Here is a 23,050-nt window from a genome sequence, read left to right as displayed (position 1 = left end):
TGAATTCAGAGACTGCCTGCTTTGGATGAGTTGCAATCCCCTAAAAGAAAGTCCTGCTGTCCAAGAGCAGTCCTTGATCTTCAGCAGTTGCTGAATTTGCAAGTGGTGGTTGTGACAAGGGGCACAGCCAGCCATCTGAATATGGCAGTCATCCACATCTTGATTACATCCCAGCTCAACTACTGCAACACACTCTAGGTCAAGCTATCCCTGAAAAAATGACTAGAACTTGCAGTTGTTGCAAAATGAGAAATAAGTTTGAGAAATAAGTTAAACAACTTTTTTTAAAAAAGCTATACTGAATTAGCATTCGATCTGCCATAGTGGGAGTTATTTATTTAAATTATGTAGGTGTAAAATATACTATACATGAGCAGTTCCTCATACATTTCTAAATTGCAATCCCTGATGTTCAGTAAATTTCCCATCTCTGTTAAGCATACACACCCTTCCTCTCTCTCACTCAAATCATCTCATGACGTTGAGGGCAAAGAAAGTTGATAATGCACATTACAAAACTACCTGCCTTTTCCATAGCAGCCCCTGTCCTGCAGAAGCCCTTTCAGCCTTCCGGAAGGCCACAAAGAGCTAACTCTTCCCCCAAGGGCTGGGATAGGATGAGGTGGGAACTTGGGAATGGTTCTGCTGGATGCATCCAAGGAGGATAGCTCAGACACCAAGTTTTTATTTTTATCATTCTCTGGGTTTTACTGTTGTTGTGAGCCACCCAGTTGTGTTCTGAAGATGGGCAGCCATATAAATCTTTTAAATAAATAAATAATCAATAAACTTCTATTACCAGTAACACTGAAGACAGAATAATTATTTTATTCAAAACTAAAAAAAAAAAATACAAGTTTATCCTGTTTGGAGCAAGCATAACTGTTCACAGTATATCTTTTTAATATTTTTTAAGAACAAACAGATACCATTCTAAGTCACTAGCACTAAATACGTTGTTGTGAAATGTATTCAATACCTACACATCTCTGCGGTCAAATGCTAAGTATTCCTCCATTATTCCTTCAGAGATAATCACTCCATCTTCCTCTTCTTCGCTCTCAAACAAATTCGATTCAGAGATTTTTGAAAAGTTATCTTCTTTACAAATAGGAGAAACAGAAAGGGGAACCTTTTTGCCCCAAATAGTAAACCTGAACAACAAACAAGGCTTTTTAATGGCAATAATCAAGAAAGTTTAGCTTCATTCTCTTCAACATCAAATATACAGAGAATCTATCGTTTGTATTTACACTTTTTATATCCTGCTTTTTTGTAGAAAACAGTACTCAAACAATTTACAGATTAAAAAAGATTGTCTCCACACATACTGTTACAATTCAGGCTCAATACAACGAAAAAAAGGAAGAAAAGCAGACAGCTCTATACAGTGTATGTACTTCAATGTGCACACTACCTAATTAGTTTTAAAAATAAGCAAAAGATTGTAGTTCCATACAATTTTGAAAACAAAATCAAGGTACAGGTAGTCCTCATTTAGCGACTGCCTTGGATAGCGACCATTCGCAAATACATCAGTAATGAACTTTATTAATAATAAATAAATAATTTCCTTTTCCAACTAATGCAGGCATTTATGACAACAAAAGCCTTCAGTGTGAAACTGATTAAAGTGTGGTCAGTTTCAGGCAGCAGAGCCTAAGGGAGAGTTCTAATCAACTAATTAAGGTCACAGACCTTAGTTAGTGCTTTTTATGAAAGGGCTGCACTACAGAGAAAAGCAGCTCAGGTAGAAATAGCTTCTTTAAGCAATCTCTCCACCCTGCCAGGGGCCAAAAATAGGGGGGAAAGAAAAAACAGGGCAGGCACAGGACACTATACAGAGAACTTTATCTAAATGAGAAAGCAGTAACCAGCAATCTTCGCAGCATCTCTCTCTTTCTCTCTCAGTCACATGGTTTGCTTAGTGACCATGTCACTTAGAGGCCATTTCGCTGGCACCAACTGCAGTCACTAAATGAGGACTACCTGTACGTATAAGCTTGCAACATTAAGAATTCTGTACAAATAAATCCTGAATCGGATACAAAGAATGGAATCTGTTGATATTCTTTTCACACATGGAAGATCTTACTTTTCCCCTTCTAACTGTACTGGAGAGGGTGAGCTTAGCTGCAGTCATAATATGAAAGCAACAAAAACTTATTCATAGCCTTTTTTGAAAATATTAGGCTTTTGGACATACAGACTTAATTTGGACAACTATCACCCTCAAAATACTCTAACTATCCTTAATCCAACTTTATTCTCTCCCTTCCTCTGGAGCAGTTTCCTTAATTTATCCAAAAAGCATTTACATCCCCACCCTAAGTTTCTGCTGAGATTAAAATGATTATTCTGAAAATACTGGAGTCAGAAAAACTGGTAGCTACAATGCTAGACTCTACATTAATTCATTAGACTGTTTATACCACTGCTATATTACTATGTACATGACATGTGATTATCCATTGGCAGAGCAACAACTACCATTCTATCAATTTTTGAATTACTATTATTGTCAAGAGTTCAGATCCAAACAATAAATTAAATACTAGCCCGGGATTTTTTGTTTCTTGTTTTCCTCTGAGCAGCACACTTGCAAACAGTAACTAAACTTCCACTGGTTTTTTTTTTTTCCCCATATAGCTTCTAGAGAAATTATTTCCAATTTCAAAACCAGTATGCCTTCTAATATAGGAGGCAGGCAAAGAAAGAAGTTTCCCGGTTTTCTAGAGCCAGGCCAATAATGTCAATGCTTGTTAGGAATATGGATCATACGTAGAAGGGATGCATTATTGATGCTACGGTTTTGTTTTGTTTTTTAACAAAAAAGTGGTTTGTATAGAAAATGTCTCAAAAAAATAAATGGTCTGAATAGTTGAATATTCACCGCTTAACATGAAAAAAAGCTTGTAATTTTAAAAAGTTCACTTTCTGCTGCAGATGACAAGGGCTTAGTTGGTCAGAAATAATAACTGCAATCCTTGTGAAGAGTTAGTGATCGCAGGCACTTACTCACTAGGGTCTTTCTCTTGCGTGGGACTCACGTCGGATGAAGTTAAAGCGCTGCAGGCTGAACTAATATACCATCCATAGCCTTCATCAGTGGGTAACACTACTTGTTTCCCTACAATCCTGATGTTAAAGAGAAAATCATAAAATATTAATTGCTTTGAATTAGCTTGTCAAACATTATCTGGCCTAAACATAACACCAAAAACATCCAATCAATATGCTAAGGCAGCAACCCCAAAAAGCAGCTGGCATGCTACGAAGGGCACCACCCATGTAAACAGCAACAGCACGCAAATAACACAGTTGTTCTCTAGTATACTGAAGTACCTAGTAATAATATATATTTGAGATACCTGAGATGAGGAAACCTTGACATCCATTGTTGGCATTCCTCTTCTAGGCCAACATATAGACATGTTCTTTGTTCATAAAGGAGCTCATCAATGTGTCTGAATATTTGCTGAACTTGACGTGTAGCAGCTTTATCAAATTCCTGGGGGGGAGGGGAAGGCAAAAAATTAGTTGGGAAAGATGCTGACTTGTTTCTTGGGAAAATGTATGACATTAATCATGCCCTCAGAAGGCTTTTTTCTTACAATATAGAGATCAAATTAATTTTTTATAGTACTATGCAAAAAGATTGTTCAGACAAATGAAATTACTTTTTTAGAAAAGCCCAACGAACATCTTTCCAGGAGCATCTAAAATAAAGTCACCTAAATAGGTGACTGCTGACTGAGAAAATAAATGGAGGCATCATACGCTCAATGGAATCTCCAGGTTTACAGAATCAGAAAAAAATATTTAGAGAGAAACCCAATGCAAAACAAAATAATTAATTTTGGGAATTATAATAATAATTATCAAAGTCATTCGATTCTGGTTTTGATTTTTAAAAGGAACAGAAATATTTCAAAATTCGTAAAGGCTATCTTACAAATACATTTGTGAGATCAATGTGTAAAAGCATACATAGATTCTTATGAGAATCTAAACTTATTCAACCAAATCAATGTTATAATTTAAAATTAAAGGACAATACTCACATCATAGCCCCAAGAAAAAACAGAACTGTCTTCAGTGGAGGTGCCTGTGAAGCTCTGACTAGCAGACCATGAGTTTCCATTGTCTATTTGGTAGTTTAACTCTTTTGTACTTTCAGACTCACTAAAACGCACATTTTGGAGGGAAGAGAAAAAGGGTAAATCAATCTTAGAGAAAATAATATGCATATTGATGACTTAATTTTTTCACATAAAAAACAATATATATAATACGTATCGATAGTTTAGCCTTGGAAAATACAGTGCATTTTAAATAAAATACATCCACATCTGAAGGCACATTTTCAGGATATTATAAACATATACATGTACAAAACTTTGTTAATAATAATGAGATAATGCATTGATTTATTACTATTGTGATATTTTATTATAGTTATAGCAACTGTAATAATTGATTAGAAACATTTATTAAATTATTAAAATGAAGTCAAATTTTAAACCACTGCAGTCCATGATTATAATTAAAAACCAGTGATTATTAAAACACAAATAGGAGATATACATTTTATGAATAAATAAAATATGTCTTATACAAACATTTTTTTTAAGAACTGTCGTCTTATTATCCTAGAACAGGAATAACTCAGTTACAATTATATGATTAAAAGTTAAAAAACAGTTCTTTCCTTATTAAGGACAATTATCAATCAATATGGGCCAGGACAATTCTACAAAAACTCCAACATCTTGGCTTTTCTAGGGAGGCGTTCCTAATGATGGGTTATGAGCACGCACTTAGTGAATTCAAACAGCGTATCAAAGACCTGGAAGTCCAGCAGGACCAGTCCGCTCTTCCTAAGAATGTTTTTTTGAGCAGTCAAGTCTTTTCTTATAAGCCAGCGAGATACCTAAATCACATAACCATCTCCAAATTTCGGAGGGCACTAACTCTAGCACGTTGTAATGTTCTTCCTACAGCAGTTTTGGAGGGCCAATACAAAAAAGTCCCATACGAGCTGAGATTGTGCCCCTGCGGACAAGGAGCTATTGAAACTACAGTACATGTCCTGCTATACTGTATTTTCTATGAGGATTCACGAACCCATTTAATAACTCCTCATTTGGTAAAATATCCTGGAAATTCTGATCTTTTTTATGTGTGGTTGTTGCTATCTGATCAGAATGATTTAGTTTCCTTGAACGTAGTTAAATTTTGTTACACTGTTTGTAAAATCAGGCAGACGTTAACTGCCCATTGATGATCCCACCAATCTGCAAGATATCATTATGTTTAGTTTTATTTTATTTTAATGTATTTTAATTCATTTTAATGAATTTTTCAACGTACTTTTTGTTTGTGGTTCTGGTCTGTGACCGTAATAAAGATGATTCTGATTCTGATTCTGAAGTTAAAAAAACTTTAAAAGGTTGATCCTAATATAAATACATTCTCCTCAATTAACTGGATGCAGATGAACAAGGCCTGATCTGGGAACACTGAAATGATGTCAATTTAAAACATATTTTACTTTGTACATAAGATCTTTGCTGGCTTCCAGAAAGGTTGTGCTCTATCATCATGGCCAAAAAATACAGCCCCGATTACAAGTGCGGCTTGTTTCTTTTGGTTTTAGCACCACAGGCAACCCAGCCGTTTTAACACAGCTTTTGAACACAGGCTTAAAAAAAGGAAACAAAAGTGGATATAATCATGCTCTTTTCTCCCCCAATCCTCCACCACAAATAACTGTACTATCCCAATACCTTGAAATATCTTCTTGACTTTCAGTGGATGGGTAACTGTCATCCAGTGAGTCTGGCAGGGGATGATGGTCTAAGGTATCTTTTGTAAGTCCTCGACTAAAAATAAATAAAAATGTTATTTGCTTGGTGACACTGAATTTCTTCAAATCAATAAGCAACTAGTATTAAACATTATAGTGTTCTCATTCATTTCAACAGGACATTCCTAGTTTATTAGCTACGAGCTTTTGCCCAATTCTCTCTTAAAGCACATTTATCGACCACCCAACCAGTTTTATGAACCTGAAAGAGCTGAGGTTCACTCCAATTCTGTAGAAAAGCCCGTCCAGCCCCGTGTCCCCGGAGACGTCTGACCTCCCTCCCGCCCAAGGATACGCCCGCTTGTCTTTAAAACAGTTGGCACCAGCCCGCAAGTGTAGTGCCGCCTCGAGCCGCTAGAGGGAGCCCTGTGGGAGCGCTCGGGCAACAGAACTTGGGAATATCAGAGAGGGATTAGACGGAGAGGGCGAAGAGAGCCTTGTCAGGCCGCGGCAGGGCTCCCTGGAAGTCAGATCGGTTCTCCGGAAGGGCTGGGAGCGCCGGGAAAGGCTCGGAGGGGCCCGCGCCTTGGGATTACCCAGGAGGACGTCACTCACATCCCCTGGGCATCGGGGGGCACCGGCTTCCGGGTGTATCGCGAGATCATCCTCTCGCCTCAGCACTTCATCTCGGTCCTCGTCGGCGCAGCCGGCTGGCCGGCTCGGCCCCGGCCGCCATGGCGACGCCCCCTCCTTCCCCTCCCTCTCCGGCCCAGCGGAAGTCTCCTCTCTATGGTGGCGGGGGGAGAGACATAGGCCGCGGCGCGCGGCGATGACGTAAGAGCAGCCGCTTCGTTGAGGGCGCAGAGGTGGTGGAGTTGTCGGCTGTCCGGTGAGTTACGGGTGATGGGTTGCTCTGGGGGCAGGGCTGGTTCTTCTTGACGGGGATACATTTTTCCTGAGGTTTATCTACACAAGCATGGGAATATACATATTGATCTAGAAAGAGGAAGTGTTATGAATACTTGATAAAAGTTGCCTTCGTTCCTTTTTAGGGCGCTCTGCAAAGACTTAAAGCAGCTTAAAAGCCCACTATTAAGATAGCTCTTAGTTGAACTGAAAATAGCGCCTGTGAGGAAATGATAACAAGATTCTTTTTAAGGATATTTCATTCGAAGATTGACAAATCAGTTGGGTAGCAAACAGTTCATTCTAGATTGTGTTAATAGATCTTTCCTTACGGGTTTATGAAACGAAAATGGTGGGTCCTCTGCCGAAAAGCTTGATTTGACATGTTTATTGGCATTTTGATATTGGGGCACTTGCTGCAGTGTGTAGAAATGGCTTTAAAATATTTCTCTTTTAAAAGGGGCCTGTGAGATGCAGAATGGAGAAGCAGTTAAGTTTTGGGACTGTAGATGATGCGGTCCATTACCAGTTATTCCTAGTACATGAATCAGAAGACCCAGAGCATCATCAAGACATTCTACAGCAATATATTGAAAGAATACTAGCACATTTTGCCCCCATCCTGGTTTCCTATATCTGGCAAAATGAACCATTTAATCTAAAGTACAAACCTGCAAAAGGTAAAAAAACTGATTTATATCTAACTGTGTCTTTATATACACTGCCATCTGCTACTACAACAGTCTCCTCCTCTTTAAGCCCCTTTGTGGCAGATGTATTGGAAAGTGCAGGGGGGGAAAAATAATTGGCAGTCCCACTGTGCTAGTAGAAGTGTTCTTATTTTCCCAAGAAACAACATGACTGTTATTGTTTTTTATGTTTCAAAAGTGAGATGGCTTGGAACTGTTCAAGATTTGATTGTCATATCAAACTTTTTTTTAAAAAAAGTGGCCTTATAGTAAGTTATTTCATTATATATTTAACTGTTATTTAAAAAGATAAAATGAACAAAAACTCTAAGCCAAAGGTGGTTAAGCCATGGCTGCAAACAATTTCCCAGCCCCCATTTTTTCTGTACCCATAACATCCCCAAATCACATGCCAAAATTTGGTAATGAAAATTCCACCTTTCAGCAGTGTGATTTTCCACAGTAAGGGAGTCATTTTTGACAGCATAAAAAAAATGGGGAAAAGTAGGAAAATTGTAACCTTTCTCCAGTGACTTCAATTAGATATGCTCCTAGGCCCTTTGAAGTACAGTCAGGCCAAAAAGATTGCCCATCCCTGTTCAGTTGGTTTTCCTAATTATGAGAAAATTGTATTCCTCCTTTCTCTTACTGTAGCTGTTAACTTGTTTTGTCCTGATTATCTTCCTGCCAAACTAGTACTGAATACAGAATTTTGAAAAAATGATTCAGTTTTATTATGTAGGATAAAAATGTAACAAACTGTTAACCCAAAAGGCATAAAGGTTTAAAGCAGGCACAGGGTACCAAGGGGAAGGGGAAAAAATGAAGCTACTATGTAGGTGTAGAAAATTTGCAGTTATTTCAATAACACTTTTTTTTTTTTGTCTGCGCTCAGTCATTGCTGACCCTGCAGTGACTGCTTGGACGAGTCCTTGCAGTTTTCAAGGCAATTGTTTTTCGGAAGTGGTTTGCCAGAGCCTCCTTCCTAGAGCAGAGCCCAGCTGACGAGCGCAGGAGGCGGGGTTTCTGTTGCTTCGCGCCCTTTTCGGGCTTACTGGCAACTGCTCCCAACTCCTTTTTGCAAGGCGCCGCCAGCATTTTTCCTCCCACCAGAGCGAGAGTCCCCATTTGTCTACTCACGTGAGTTTTCAACCTGTTGGGTTGACAGGAACTGGGGAGGAAACAGGAGCTCACCCTGTTTAACGCGAAGGCTGGACTCGAACCGCTGAAGCGTCGACCATTTCTGGCTGGCAACTTTGATATAATTACAGTAAGATAGAGGTAGTCCTCATTTAATGACCATTCATTTAGCAACCATTCAAAGTTATGGTGCTGAACAAAGGGGCTTGAGACTGGACCTCACACTTACGACCATTGCAACACTCCTGGGGTCACATGATCGCCGTTTGTGACCTTCCCAGCTGGCTTCTGGCAAGCAAAATCAGTGGGAACCACATGATTCACTTAACGATGGCATGATTTGCTTAATGGTGGCTGTGATTCGCTTCACAACCACCGCAAAAAAGATTGTAAAATCGGGCACGACTCAGTTAACAACTGTCCCATTTAACAGTTGTAGTTGTTAATTGAGGACTCCCTGTAACTCACGTTTGTTTGTTTGTTTTAGTATGTATGGATTGAATATGAAATGTTTTAGTCCCAGGTATATGCTAAGTTTGTTATTATTAATAGTAATAATTTAGGTTCTTTGTATTAAGTTTCATTGCTTTTAATCCTCTATGCACTGTCCAGAGTCACTGTTGTGAGATGGGTGGCTATATAAATTGATAAGATATTGATACTAGGGTTGACTGCCAAATGCTTTCTGGAAATAGCCTAATAATAATGATCTAACTTCTGTTCTTCTAGGAAATATTCCTGCTCATATTGCTGGTCTCACAAAGTTTGGCGATAATATCGAAGATGAATGGTTTATCATTTACCTCATAAAAGAAATTACAAAGGAGTTTCCAGAATTATTAGCTAGGTATTTTTATTTGCTGCTTAAATACATGACAATTTTAGCTGTTCCTTGTGAACATAATTTAAGGTATTTGTCTTTTCACTTCAGACACTTTACTGGAATAAAACTGGGGGGAAAGGGATTTTTCTGTGAATTAAGACTGCATTACAAGATGGTAGCCATATGCATTGAATTAAATTAGGATACAAGAATTCTGTATTTATGTGAATACTTTTTATTTGAATAGAGTGGATGATAATGATGGTGAATTCCTTCTGATAGAAGCAGCTGATTACCTTCCAAAGTGGCTGAATCCTGAAAATAGCATCCATCGGGTAAGAGAGGTTTAAGAATGTCAAATATCTTGTGTCACCTTGTGAGAGATAGGTGGCTATATAAATATGATTGATAAATAAATAAATAAATAATATCTAAAAAGCTAATTTTAAGAATATATACTGTAATCTTATTTTGAATTTCTTTAAATCATGTTATTATATTTTTCTGTGAGATCTTGGAAGCCTTTGCCCTTTCAGTGATATAGACTTAATGAGGATAATTTCTGAGAGACTGTGGAAAACTTTCAGACTTAATAAATTAATATATATTTTTGTCAGGTATTCTTTCATAGTGGAGAATTATGCATAATTCCATTACCGAAGACTCCTGAAGAGAAGGAATTACTGCCTGCTATAAATCCTACAATTCCCCAGGTGCTAAAATTGTTTTCTACCCATTCTGGGCATTTTGTGGCTTCAAAATCTATTAAAGCAGCAGTATCTAAACGAATCAATGGGTAAGTGACTGAATCTGAAAAGATTTTTTGTTGTTGTTCCAACTGTATATACTTTACATGCTGATTCATACACGTTTGTTTATGATTGTTATTTCTGTTCTGCTGTTCATGATATAGATCCAGCTTGGAAGTAACAACATGCAGCATTTTACTGAAATAAAAGTAAATAAAATATGGCAAATTACCCAATTCTTCCCCCAAACCATTGGTGATAGTGGCCTCCTATGAATAGAAGATAATTTAGGCCTCCCTTGCTTGCTTTTCTAACACCTTCCTACAGCGCAGTTCACAGTAGATGCATTATAGTATAATTTCTATGATACAGACAGGAGGGGGTTCTGTTGACCTCTCACTGTAAGTTGCTATTGCCAGATTTCTAGATAAATAATGTTATTGGGGAGATGGAGGTAGTATAACTATTGATATGCAGGCTCTCACTTATACTTGATTTAAAAAAGAAAAGAAAAGATCAGTTGAAAATCTGAGAGGTTAGATAAAATATGAAAATAGCACATCCATGCTAATAGATTTCAGCAGTGGATAGTGTTCTGTTTCCCTGAAGAGAAAGGAAAGTAGAACACAGACAGGTGTCTCTGTTAGGTAGCAACGTGCATCTGAGGTGTTGAGCCACTTGTGATACAAACAAGAAAATTTTATTTTTCTTTGGTTTGGGCAAACTGAGAAGACAACCATCATAAGCAGCCTGAGTTTTCTAGGAAGTGTTCCCTCGTATATGTACGTATGTGTGCATGTTAGCTACCTTAAATTATATAGGGAGTGCACAGATATTTATATTTTAAAAAGGTGGGAGTGACCTAATATGAACAAAAAGATGCCTCTATCAGAATTATGTTTCTTATATTTTGCACGTTGTTACAATTTTGTGCCATAGGTATCCTGAGAAGATCCAGACCTTTCTTCATCGAGCTCACTGTTATCTTCCAGCAGGCATTGCGATAGTTCTGAAGCAGCGTCCTGCATTAGTGTCAGCAGCAGTCCAAGCTTTTTACCTTCGAGATCCCATTGACTTAAAAGCATGCCGCGTTTTCCAAACCTTCCCCCCTGAGACACGTGTAATGACATCAGTAAGTGAGAATTAAACTTCTGAGTTAGTCTTGACAATTAATTCACACCATCATAAGTAATTTACAAATGATTTATTTTGGGTTTTAATTCCATCTTTTTTGAATACGAGTCTAGCCAAACTTGCCTGATCTCCAAAAGCTAGGTGGGGTTGGATTTGGTTAGTTCTTGGATGGAAAATCACCAGGAAATCTCAAACCTGGAAGCTAGAGTAAAAAAATCAGAAAAAAATCCCCGAAGAAGGTATAGGTAGTCCTTGCTTAGTGATCATTCGCTTAGTGACCGTTAGAAGTTATGATGGCACTGAATGAGGAGACTTACGACCGGTCCTCAAAGTTGTGGTCACAACAGCATCCTGTGGTAACGTGATTGCCATTTGTGACCTTCACTACTGGCTTCCAAAAAGCAAAGTCAGCAGGGAAGTTGGCAGGAAGTCGCAAGTTGCTTAATGACCGTGCGTGATTTGCTTAGCAACCACAACCAGAACTGCCATTGTAAGTTGGCACAGTCAAATGATTTTTCACTTTATGACCACGTTGCTTAGTGATGGAGTTCCTAGTCCCAATTACAGTAAACTGAGGACTACCTATAGTGACAAACCACTTCTATATGGTTGCCAAAAAAATAATATGGTTATGTCCAGTGTCCCCTCTAAGCTGCCCCTGTGCCATTACATAGTGCCGATACTTACTGACCCCCAAGCATAGGCAGCTAAGCATGTTGAGGGGCACGTCCTTATTTCTCTGTCCAGCACTAATTTGCACACACAGACACCACTGCCTTCAGCACCTTTCCTTTGCTTCCTTCAAGTACCTATGATCTGAGAAGCATCCATGCCTGCTGATTACAGAAAACCTGCAAGGGGCCCCTGACTGAGCCTTCTGGGAAACCTTGGGTCAGAGCTTGGCTGGAAGTGTGGAGACTGGAAAGGAATCTCTGGGGTAAAGCTACCCCTGGCAGTGTCTTCTTCAAGCTGCCCCCTAGCCTAGGATTGCCCTGGTCAACCCAATTGCTGCTCAGAAGACATCATTAGTTGTGCACTGCTTTGTTGGCTTTGGTGGAATATGGGCTCTGTCCATGAAAGCACCAAGAGTCAAGGTCCTTTAAGTAGCAGAGATGCAAAATGTTAATTCCCTCAGAAGTTCTGCTGATTATGGTATTACAGACTAATAACTAAGGTTTCTAAAGAAATATCCATTGATTTTTTTTAAAAAAAGAAGGTTTAATAAAATTATATTTTTAAAATGTGTATACACTGAAACTAAAAACATATTAAGTAATCACAGCATCGGATCAAAGTAGTTGCATATTTGGGGAACTAATACTTTCTCTCTCTTTTGACTGTATTTGTTCAAGGGAGTTGTTGGTTACAACATTCCATTATCTTACTGGTTCTAGTAGTCCCTAATGTGTTGTCTCTAATATGTTACAGTGCTTTTTCTGATTTCATTATAATCATCTCTTGTATAATTCTTGAAATAATACTACAGGTAGTCCTCATTTAGTGACTATCCCAGACAGCAACCAATTTTGCGACCGATGCCTGCATTTACGACCTTCACAGGTCTGTAAAGTGAAGGGAAGCTGAAGTAAAACTGTTAAATCATGATGTTTCACTTAGCAACTGCTTCACTTAGTGACCAAGTTGCTGGTCCAAATTGTCGCTAAACAAGGACTACCTGTAATAGGCCAAAGAAGATTTGAATAAATTTTCAGACAAGCACATCTTTAGTAAAGTGTTTTGATATTTTCAGGTTACTTTTACAAGGTGTCTGTATGCGCAGCTGATTCAACAGACATTTGTACCAGACAGACGGAGTGGCTACTCGTTGCCTCCTCGTTCACATCCTCAGTACAAAGCATATGAACTAGGCATGAAACTGGTAAGTGTTTACCTTGACCCTTGATATTTTCACAACAAGGTATTAGTTTCAATGTACCATATAGAGAGAGAGACACACAAACAATCACAGACCAGAATCCATACATAAAATAAATCCATCAAAGAGAATACATATAATAGAACTTGGATAAGACCTAGACGCTCAAAGCAGCAACCTGCCATAGCATGTGTCATCTTTGGGTTTCTGTCAGTCAAAAATTAATAAATATAGAATTTATCGAGGTAGCCAAGGCATTTTGGGTCTCAGGACTGTAATAGTCTTACCTGAATAGCAGGATAAAACCTACATGTGCTCTGTCAATTCAACATCTCCTGCTTTGCAAAGGGAAAGGCTTTGCCTGGTTGAAACGGTATGTCTGCCAAAGGGAAGGCATTAACATGGGCTCTAGAGAAGACCCAACAGTATTTAAGGTAGGTAAGTGATTTTAAGTAATTTGCAAGATAATCTCTTGAATTTGCACATAAAACATTTTGCTTGTTTCTGAATAAGGTGTTTGTTAGTTAATGTTAAAACTTCATTAAGATAATGTTCCATTTATCACGTTATCCAGCCTTCTTAACATGACAGAAAACTACATACACACTATCCTCTAATATTCCATTTTAATTCTTCATTAAAAGAATAAAAAAGGTACTATAGGTATTCCCCAAATATAGTAGGACGCCTCCCCTTGCAATCAGTTGGATTATGACACTAATTCTCCCTGTGCATTTTTATTCTGAATGTTCTTTTAAGATATTTCACCTAAAGATTGCCCTCTGGCAGGTGGCAGCACCTAACTGGATTTGGCTAATCTTGACAAAATTAAACAGGGTTGGACCTGGTTAATAGTTGGATGAGAGACCACTAGGCAGTTTTAGGACTGTAGATTTAGGAATAAAAAAGAAAAGAAAGCCATGCCAGAAGATGGCAGTAGCAAACTACTTCTGTATAATTGCTAAGCAGAAAACTTGGATATTTCCATACAGTGACCAGGTGTTAAGCGCAATGCAAACCAAATGTTGTCTTTACTTTGAAAATGTATTGCAACAATTCTTACATTAAGATGCAAATATTATACAAGTGTTTCTTTCCATATTGCTCACAGGCTCATGGTTTTGAAATTTTATGCTCAAAGTATAATTCAGCTTCTCCTGATTCCAAGAAACAAGTGTTGAATGTTCCATTATGGGATAGATTTCTCAGTGCCCTGAAGAAGAACAATTATTTTAAGGTGAGCTATTTATATGAATTGGAAGAACACAGACCTGCTTTAACTGTTCAATGAAATCATCTGTTGCCAATCTAATGTCTCCATACTTTAAAATATAACCTAGATTTATATTTTAAAAGAAGCAATGTGGGTACCACTTTGGGCTGTAAATATAGTGGTGGGATATAAATCTAATAAATTAATAAATAAATAAAAGATTTATTCACTGCATAATCATAAAGTAATAATACCTTCATCTCTGATATTCAAAATGGATATCAGGATAGCTTGCAGTCATCCCAATTGCTAGGATTCATTCTTCTAGGCTACTTCTGGGTTTTACAGGTGATCGCAGGAATCTAACAAGACCATTCACCCTCGTGGAATTAAGCCATTTTTGGACTGCACATTACAAAATGTTTATCTGATTCCTGTTGACCATAGACAAAAGTGCAACTCCTTATATACACACACACCCACAAACAGAAGGTTGGAGAAGTTCTATCTACTCAAACTTTTGATTGGAGGGTATTTTGGAATATTTCTTGCTTGCTTTCTAATAGCACAGTTCAGCCCTTGTTTTATCATTAATGTTTATAACTACGTTCAACAGTCATGTCTTCTTTTGATAGGATTATATTATCATGGTATGTAGTATCTTCTCTTACTTTCTTGAAGACATTACAGCTGGGTTCTAAACTTAAGACCCAGGGAAGCAGAGATTATTAGGGTTGTGCAAAACTCCAAAGTGATTTGATTTGACATAGCTTTAATGGAAGCTGACATCAAGGCAGATTTGCAAGCAAAAGAAGAACTCACTTTGATGGGGTGGAATGAATTGGATGGCTGTGAAGAATTTTGCAGTTCTGATGGCTTTATCTGCTGCTTCTGAGGGTTGGTTACAGACAATACATAATGTTCACTTTTCTATTAGAAGAATGCTGGGGGTGAGGAGTGAAGGACAGGCTCTATGACAGTGACATGATAACCAGTCATAAGTTTCATCACCTCAGTAACATTCATGGCTATCCAAATTCTTTCAGGGTAGAAGTCTAACATTGCTTTAGATTTCATTCACTTTCTTATCTCAGCCTGTTTAATGTGGCCAGGGACAAGCTTTAACTTTGCTCTCTCTTGTGTGATGGAGGTCTGATTTAATTGCAAACAGCAAAGTATTTGACTTCCTCAGACCTGTTAGCAGTGAAGCAACCACTTCCATGCTTTTGCAGGAAGTGTTTCACTGTTTTGGTATAATATATTGTTATTGTAGGTTAACAGATTTTAACAATTATTCTGTATATTTGCTTGTGGATGTCTGACTAAAGAAGAATGCATTGACAAATTGTTTTTTTTTCAAAGGGTGAACTAGAAGGTTCTGCCCAGTATCTTCATCAGTTGCAAATGGCAGAAAACTATTTTCTACAGACTGTAGCCAACCCAGAAAGGTGAGATAAAGTCAGTTGTGTTTAATTTTCTTGGTTTGGCATTGCTAATCTCTGTGACATGATTAAATGTGTAAGTATAATATAAACGTGTATTACTCAATTTGGCTGAATACAATACTTAAAGGTATTTCTACATTGCACTTCCTGCTTATGTAATCTCATAAATGTTCCTCCCCCATAGGAAGATGTGTGGTCTTCTAGAAATCAATATAAGTACAGTGAGAAAACACTGACATTGTATCAGTTTGATGCAGACCACAGGTATATTTGGAATTGCCTGGGAGAAAGCGGTACTAAACTCAATTGGAATTACTTTTGAATAAATATAGAATTAAAATGTATTAAAAAGTTAATATATTTAAATCATGTTATCTGATTTATAAACTCTGAAAATAAAATATTATAAATATGCTGAAATAAGGTATTAAGGGTAGCACTGTACAGTGTTTCATGGATAGATTTCAAATCACCTAGGAGAGAAATGGGTTTACAGTCCACACAAAGAAAATTTTCATTTATAACACTCAACTGGGGCAATGTCCAACCCCAGTCAAAAGTAAACACTAACTATAGTTAAACTTACGCATAGGCTGTAAAATCAGTATATATCATGATATAATTACAATCACAGTAAAAATATTTACACAGTTATAAAATCCTAAACCTGCTGTCTAACTTTGTTAATAAGATTTACAACAAAACAGTCCTACCACCTACATTTTCTAACTGTTGTTCTCAACATCTGCTCACAACCACCTCCATCAATCAGTCTTACGTCTAGTGAATTAGTGAATTCTATCAATTATTCCTAAGCTATCCTTATTGAATTATAAACTATAACAAATGTTATAACAAATGATGGTGCCTGGGCTTGAAGTCAGAACCAAACAAATCACACTTTTGAAACCATATTAATTGAATGATTCTTTTTCAGCAGTTTTGGTTTCTGAATAATGTGTAATCATAACCAAATACTTAACCATTTGCTTTGTGAAAAGCTCATTTACTGGATGGAGAGCAGTTCTTTCTACAAGTGACATTATGATTGGATCGGTTGTGGAGAAGTAATTCTAAACATTGACGATTCAATAAATTCTGTATTTTGGTGTTGTGTTTCCTATAATAGTTCAGTTGCTGTTAGCCCAGGAGAAGAAATTCTAACAATATTAAAAACAAATTCCTTTAATTTGGAGGATTTGAGAAAAAGCTCAAATGTTCTACCTCCAGAGGATGGTAAGTAGTGGAAGAGCTTTAAAAATAATGATCAGAGTTACAAAATCCTGTAGATATGTTTATGTGTTGTGTTTTTGTTATTTTATTGATTGGTTTGTTTTTGTGTTTGTTGTTTTTTTGGACATCCTAAAGGAATTAAAACAACATGAACATTAAATACCTTAAGGGTATTAAATACCTTTCTTCCTCCTTAGGATGTCATGGGATAAAGTTTTAAGTGCTGCTGCTGGAATTAGTAAAATGTATGGGATAGTGATTTTTTTTTTTAAGTATCTAACTACAATTCCATGTAAGTGTACTGAGAACTGAGTTCAGTACAGATAGTCCTCACTTACTGACAGTAATTGGGACTGGGAACTCTATCACTAAGTGATGCAGTCGTAAGGCACGATGTCATGTGACTGCACCAACTTGTGACAGCAGCTTTGGCAGTCCTAGTTGCTATTGTTAGGCGAATCCCGTGCAGTCACAGCATCCTGCGGTCACATGATCGCCATTTGCGACCTCCTGCTGGCTTCCCCATTGACTCTGCTTGTCAGAAGCCAGCAGTGAAAGTCACAAGTGGCAATCCTGTGACTGCGGGATGCTGCAACATTGTAATTGTGAGCCAGTTGCCAAGCACCTGACTCGCAATCGTGGGGACACTGCAACAGCCACAACTACGAAGACCCATCATAAATCCCCCTTGCTGAACAAGTGGACATTAAGCAAGGACTCCCTGTAAGATTATTCCCAGATAAGCATATATAAGATTACAACCTAGATTGTACAACCAGAATCTGATCTACTCCATCTAATTTATTGTGTATTATTTTGATGAGTTTGGCATTCTTCGAAAATACAATACAGGAAGAAAAAGGAAAAGTACACCCTCTCCTTGTTTAGTGACCACGTTCCGTTCCAACCACTTGGTCATTAAGCAAAATGGTCACTAAGTGTGATGGAATGGTTTGATGAAGGCCGCACTCAGGGAGATAAGCATTTCCTTAGCCCCCAACAGGAGCGTGGGAAGGTTAAGAAGATGAGACTGGCACCACCCTAAGGAATTCACAGTGTTTTGGCTTGCTGGCTTGGGAAGTTTAGATTCAGTCTGGAGAGATTCTGTCTTGTAGGTGGAAGCAACAGAACTGTATCTGTACTGTCTCGTGGAGTTCTTTGGGCTGAACCTGACATCAATCTCTCCAGACTCAATCTAAACTTCCCAAGCCAGCAAGCCAAAACACCATGAATTCCTTAGGGTGGTGCCAGTCTCATCTTCTTAACCTTCCCATGCTCCTGCTGGGGGCTAAGGAAATGCTTATCTCCCCGAGCGCGGCCTTCATCAAACCGTTCCATCACACTAAGTGAACACACATGACACAGAAAGATGCTGCAAAGATCACTGTTTGTTGCCATTTCATTCAGATAAAGTTCTCTCCTACAGTGTCCTGTGCCTGACCTGATTTTTTCCCCCTATCTTTGCCCCCTCGCAGGGCAGAGAGATTGCTTAAACAAGCTATCTCTTCCTAAGCTGCTTTTCTCAGCAGTGGAGCACTTTCCTAAAAAGTTAATAACAAGCTCAGCTCTGTGACCTTAATTAGTTAATTAGAACCCTCTAGCCAGCTGAGCTGCTGCCTGAAACTGACCAGACCTTAATCAGTTTCACACAATGCTTTTGTTGTGAGGCACACAAACTTTGGTCTTAAATGCGCTCATTGGTTGGAAAATAAATTATTTTATTACCGTCGTATTTGCAAATGGTTGCTAATCAAGGTGGTCATTAAACGAGGAGTGGATGTAAATGGAAAAGTACCCCGCTCTTCTTCTTCAGTTACAGAGAGTAAGATGGAAAGTGAAAAGGAGTTTCTGCACTGTTGGCATGTTTTAGATCACTTGGTTCCCCACCCCCCAATTTTTTCTTCAGCTCTCATTTAGTGTGAGTGATATAATTATGGCCCAACACAAATGTGGTATTACCAAATCAAAATAAATCATATGTTACATTGCAAGCCACTTCTTTGTCTATCACCTGAATTTACAACATGCACTGTTATATATGATCTTTATTAACACTAGATAAAATAGGCCAGAAAAAGCTGTGCTTATCTTTGCCAGATCCAAATTTCATTACCTGTTAGGAATTCTCTTAGGCTTATTTGAACCAGTGTTTATTAATTGTCTATTACAATAGCTAAACTAGGAACTGAATGAAATCTATATGTAAAAAGGATCAGGCGGTCTTGCAGATGTGCTCCTGACCCTTTAACCTGGAATAACATTGCATCAGGCAGTTGAATTAGGCTTACAACACCATTTCTATCTTATCTTACAGTGGTAACCCTCCAACTCCATTTTAGTGACATTTGAGGATCTAGCAGTAGGGGAACCATTGGGTATGAGCCAGATGTGCATATAAACTCTCAGGGTATTCTGATCATTCTGAATTTGGCCCGCAGCAGTATGGCTTCATTCAAACACTAGTCGGTTCCATCACATTTTCTGAAAAAACTAAACGCATTTTTGAACATTTCATCTTTTCCTAATATGTAATTTTATATGCAGCTCTCCATAATATGTATGCAACTGTTTGCAACTTTCACAGATGTTTTCTTTCTGTACAGTCAGCAGTATTATCCTCACACTACATGCTACTCTTACAGATGACACTTGGCTGGAGATTTCTCCAGATGCTCTGGATCAGATTCTTAAGGAGACATCTGGCATGAATAAATCTGCTTCTGCTGCAGCGGAAGACCAGAACTGTGACTTGACTGAGGTTGCTGAAAGCATGAAGGCTTTTATATCCAAAGTCTCAACATACAAAGGAGCAGAAGTGCCATGGTAGGTAGTTACATAACTGATGGGGGCATGCTTCCATATAATGTAATCATTCTGTATTGGTGGATTATTAATTAAGCTTTTCAAGTAATCTTAGCAAAGGTTGAGAAAAGATTCAGGCAAATTGTATAACAAAGAATAGTGTATGTTTACTGTTGTAAGCTAATTTATCTTTTCTATATGCAAGTTTGCCCAACCCCATTGCCACGATTAATATTGAAGATTAACCCTTATTTTCTAATTGTGGCTTGTTTTGTTTTTTTTAACTTTTGTTGCAATATAAAGATATGCCAGCAGTATAGTCTGATATTTGTCTACTCAAAATGGTTGTGTCAGGAATGTGCAACTCAAAACATTCAGCAGGATATTTTTATATTTTAGCAGCTCAAGAGGGCTATATCACAAAACATTTCTTACAATTATGATTTGGGCCTTTTTTCTGCCTTTGTATGCTCCTTGCCGTCATTTCTGCTATTTAGAGGCTTCTGAATTCCTCTCCACTATATAATTTGAGTTCATCCTTTTCTTTTCCCATTATCACAGGGATGAACTTCCATCTCTATTATGCCCGTTATATTGCTTTACTCAACCATGCAAAATTGTTCCTAATTTATTTATTTATTTATTTGCATCCCTTATCTTGCACTTTTGCGTTCTCACAGGTTAGTGTGCCTTCTCTCCTTCAACTATCCCTTGGAACTTTCTGCAACCTAGGCTCAGCTGTGGATGAATGAACCTGCTTCAGTTTTTTTAACATTCACATTTTATTGGTTCCTATCCAGATGAAAGCTTTTTTTCAACTCTGAATCTCAAATAATTCCTCTGTCTCCTTAGCCCATACCTGTTCTCTTTGGACCAGCATAATGATGATAATCATCATCATTGCCTTGGGTGCAATCGCAAAACGTCTGGAGCACCACTTGAAGACCATCAACATTGACAGAATCCCCGTCAGTCCATTGCCAAAGGCAGCTTTACTTGGAACAGCTGACACCCTGCAATGATACCTCTAACACCATCAAACAACAGCATCTGCCTACCCCAGGTCCTTGCCAAATCCAGTCTAAACATCTGGCTGACTGCGCAATCAACAATAATTTATTAAATTTATATGCCATCCGATTCCCAGTGAGCCTGGGTGGTTTATAGTTGTTAAAACATTTAAAGACAAGGAATGATATAGGAAGCATAAAAACAGCACAAAACAAAAGAACAACAATGGCAAAGAACACAAACCCAGAGGGGAACAGAAAGGAAGAAAGGGGTGTCAGCTGTCCTCTCCAAAGGCCTAGGCGAAGAGCCAGGTCTTTAAGGCCCTTTGAAATACCAGCAGGGAGGGAGCTGTTCGAATCTCTGGGGGAACCTCATTCCAGAGGGCAGGCACTGCTACCGAGAAGGTGCGCTTCCGGGGTCCAGACAGATGGCATTGTTTAACTGATGGAACCCGGAGTGTGCCAACCCTGCCATATTGAACCAGCCAGGCAGATACTGTGGAAGACAGGTGGTGCCTCAAATAACCAGGCCCTATGTCTGGTTTTATTTTTTTTCTCTGTTATATTTCATCTCCATTATTTGGGCATTCATAAGCAGATTATATATGATAAATCTTTGCCTCTAGAAGTATTACTCTGTTTCAGCAGGAGGAGGAGCAAAATAAACCTTGGAGCCTTTATCTGATAAAGGTTACTTTTGCATATGAAAGCTCATGCTGCAACTCCATGCTGATTTCTTTACTTGTAATGAGCTTATCTAGACATTCAACAGAAAAGAGAGGGAATTTTTGCCAAATCCCATGCATTTGTACCACTCCCATCTGTTCCACAAAGCGGGAGAGGCAACGGGGGGAGTCCTTCTCTTCACAGAAGCTGCTGCTGATTCTAAGAAGAAAATAGTTTCCAAAGTCTTCTGCACTATATATTTACCTCAAATACCAACAACAGCATAAAATGTAATTATGAATTCTTAACTTTCAGGTCTTCTGCTGAGGCCCCTGTCAGTTTTGATGTTGACTCATTCACAGACGCTTTGGATAAAATACTGGGTGAGTTGCCTGGATGAGGCAAGGGGATTAGCAAAATGAAGTGATTTGAGACAAAGCTTCCCTCTCATCTCTGTGCTGGAGGCACGTACATGAAGGGCACCAGGCTTGGATACCTCATTTTCCCTCTTTCCAAACATCACTTGTTTTTGGTCTTATTTTGACACCATTTCTGTGCTGCTTCTAGGGCCACATTCAGAAGAGCTGGACTCTGATGACTTAGAAGAAGAAGAAGAATTTGAATTCTTAGACAGCGATGAAGAGTCTGCTTTAAAAGCTGATACTCAAGGAGATACAGCATCTTGGAATGAAACGGCTGGAAGTCTCCAATCATACATGAATGAAATGGATCATGAATTAGCATTCACCAGTATTGGCAAAAGTTTTACCAATCAGAAGAAAGGGGTATGTTTAACTTAGGCCACCTTTCTGGTGACTAAGAGGAAGGAATAGCCATTGGGTGACTTTTTTCTATAAGTCAGCTACAACATGAAATTACATAGCATATCTTTTTTGTTTGTTTGTTTTAGTCTAAAAGACATCTGAGTCCAGTGTTAACAAAAATTTCTTATATTTTCATTGTCCTTATTTAACATAGGTAAAATCCAGTAAAGTATTTTCACATGAAGACCCTAACACAGATTTAGAAGGCAGTCGGAGTAAAGAAGACCCTGATGTACCACCTGTGGACGTAGACTTGAACCTTGTGACTAACTTGCTGGAATCCTATAACGCTCAGGTTGGACTACCAGGACCTGTTTCTAACATTCTGCAAAGCATGGGAGTACATTTGCCAGAAAATACAGACCACAAACCTCACTAGCAGTTCATTGATGCAATAAACTGGTTTCCTAGTTTAAAGGATACCTTGCTAAGTAAAAGCATTATTCAAAAAACCCCTTTTTTAATTAAGTTCTCAGAAGATGCATTATGCAGGCAGATTTAAATCAATGGGAGTATCATCATCGGCTACTTAACCACCCTTGTGGAATCTGTTTTCTGAAACAAAAAATAATTGTAACGTGGTGAGAAAATGGACTCATGCAAATATTTTTGTAAGACATCTTATATTCGTTAAGATACTTGGAATTTTCTTGCAAATATCTTGAAACTTTTTTTTTTTTGAAACAGAGGAAATTTTATCTACAATGTTTAATAAACATTACAGAACTTTC

At 38.2% G+C, this 23,050-nt stretch overlaps 2 protein-coding genes across 4 annotated transcripts in view; one reads left to right on the top strand and one right to left on the bottom strand.

Annotated features, from left to right (window-relative positions):
- The window catches only part of FAM149B1 (family with sequence similarity 149 member B1), a 21,378-nt gene extending 14,812 nt beyond the window's left edge, over nt 1-6,566 (bottom strand). For all 3 annotated transcript variants that reach the window (XM_025164552.2, XM_007424871.3, XM_007424872.3), the window contains exons 1-6: nt 6,425-6,566; nt 5,790-5,885; nt 4,065-4,185; nt 3,372-3,511; nt 3,019-3,138; nt 984-1,154 (exon numbers count right to left, since the gene is read on the bottom strand). In XM_025164552.2, coding sequence (XP_025020320.1) covers nt 984-1,154; nt 3,019-3,138; nt 3,372-3,511; nt 4,065-4,185; nt 5,790-5,885; nt 6,425-6,474 — 698 coding nt within the window. In that variant the 5' untranslated portion in view covers nt 6,475-6,566. The remainder of the gene's footprint in view (nt 1-983; nt 1,155-3,018; nt 3,139-3,371; nt 3,512-4,064; nt 4,186-5,789; nt 5,886-6,424) is intronic.
- Nucleotides 6,565-23,050, top strand: ECD (ecdysoneless cell cycle regulator). The gene is made up of 14 exons (XM_015887511.3): nt 6,565-6,698; nt 7,176-7,395; nt 9,274-9,391; nt 9,615-9,702; nt 9,985-10,163; nt 11,056-11,248; nt 13,001-13,129; nt 14,238-14,363; nt 15,702-15,787; nt 16,914-17,020; nt 19,660-19,840; nt 21,811-21,878; nt 22,063-22,280; nt 22,474-23,050. The coding sequence occupies exons 2-14, from the start codon at nt 7,194-7,196 to the stop codon at nt 22,696-22,698; spliced, it is 1,920 nt and encodes a 639-aa protein (XP_015742997.2). The 5' UTR covers nt 6,565-6,698; nt 7,176-7,193; the 3' UTR covers nt 22,699-23,050.

The sequence above is a fragment of the Python bivittatus genome, unplaced genomic scaffold (genome assembly GCF_059951505.1).
Source record: "Python bivittatus isolate LINGU-HERP-01145 unplaced genomic scaffold, Pbiv_v1 ctg000400_np1212, whole genome shotgun sequence".
Lineage (NCBI taxonomy): Eukaryota > Metazoa > Chordata > Lepidosauria > Squamata > Pythonidae > Python > Python bivittatus.
This window is presented reverse-complemented; position numbering and strand designations above follow the sequence as displayed.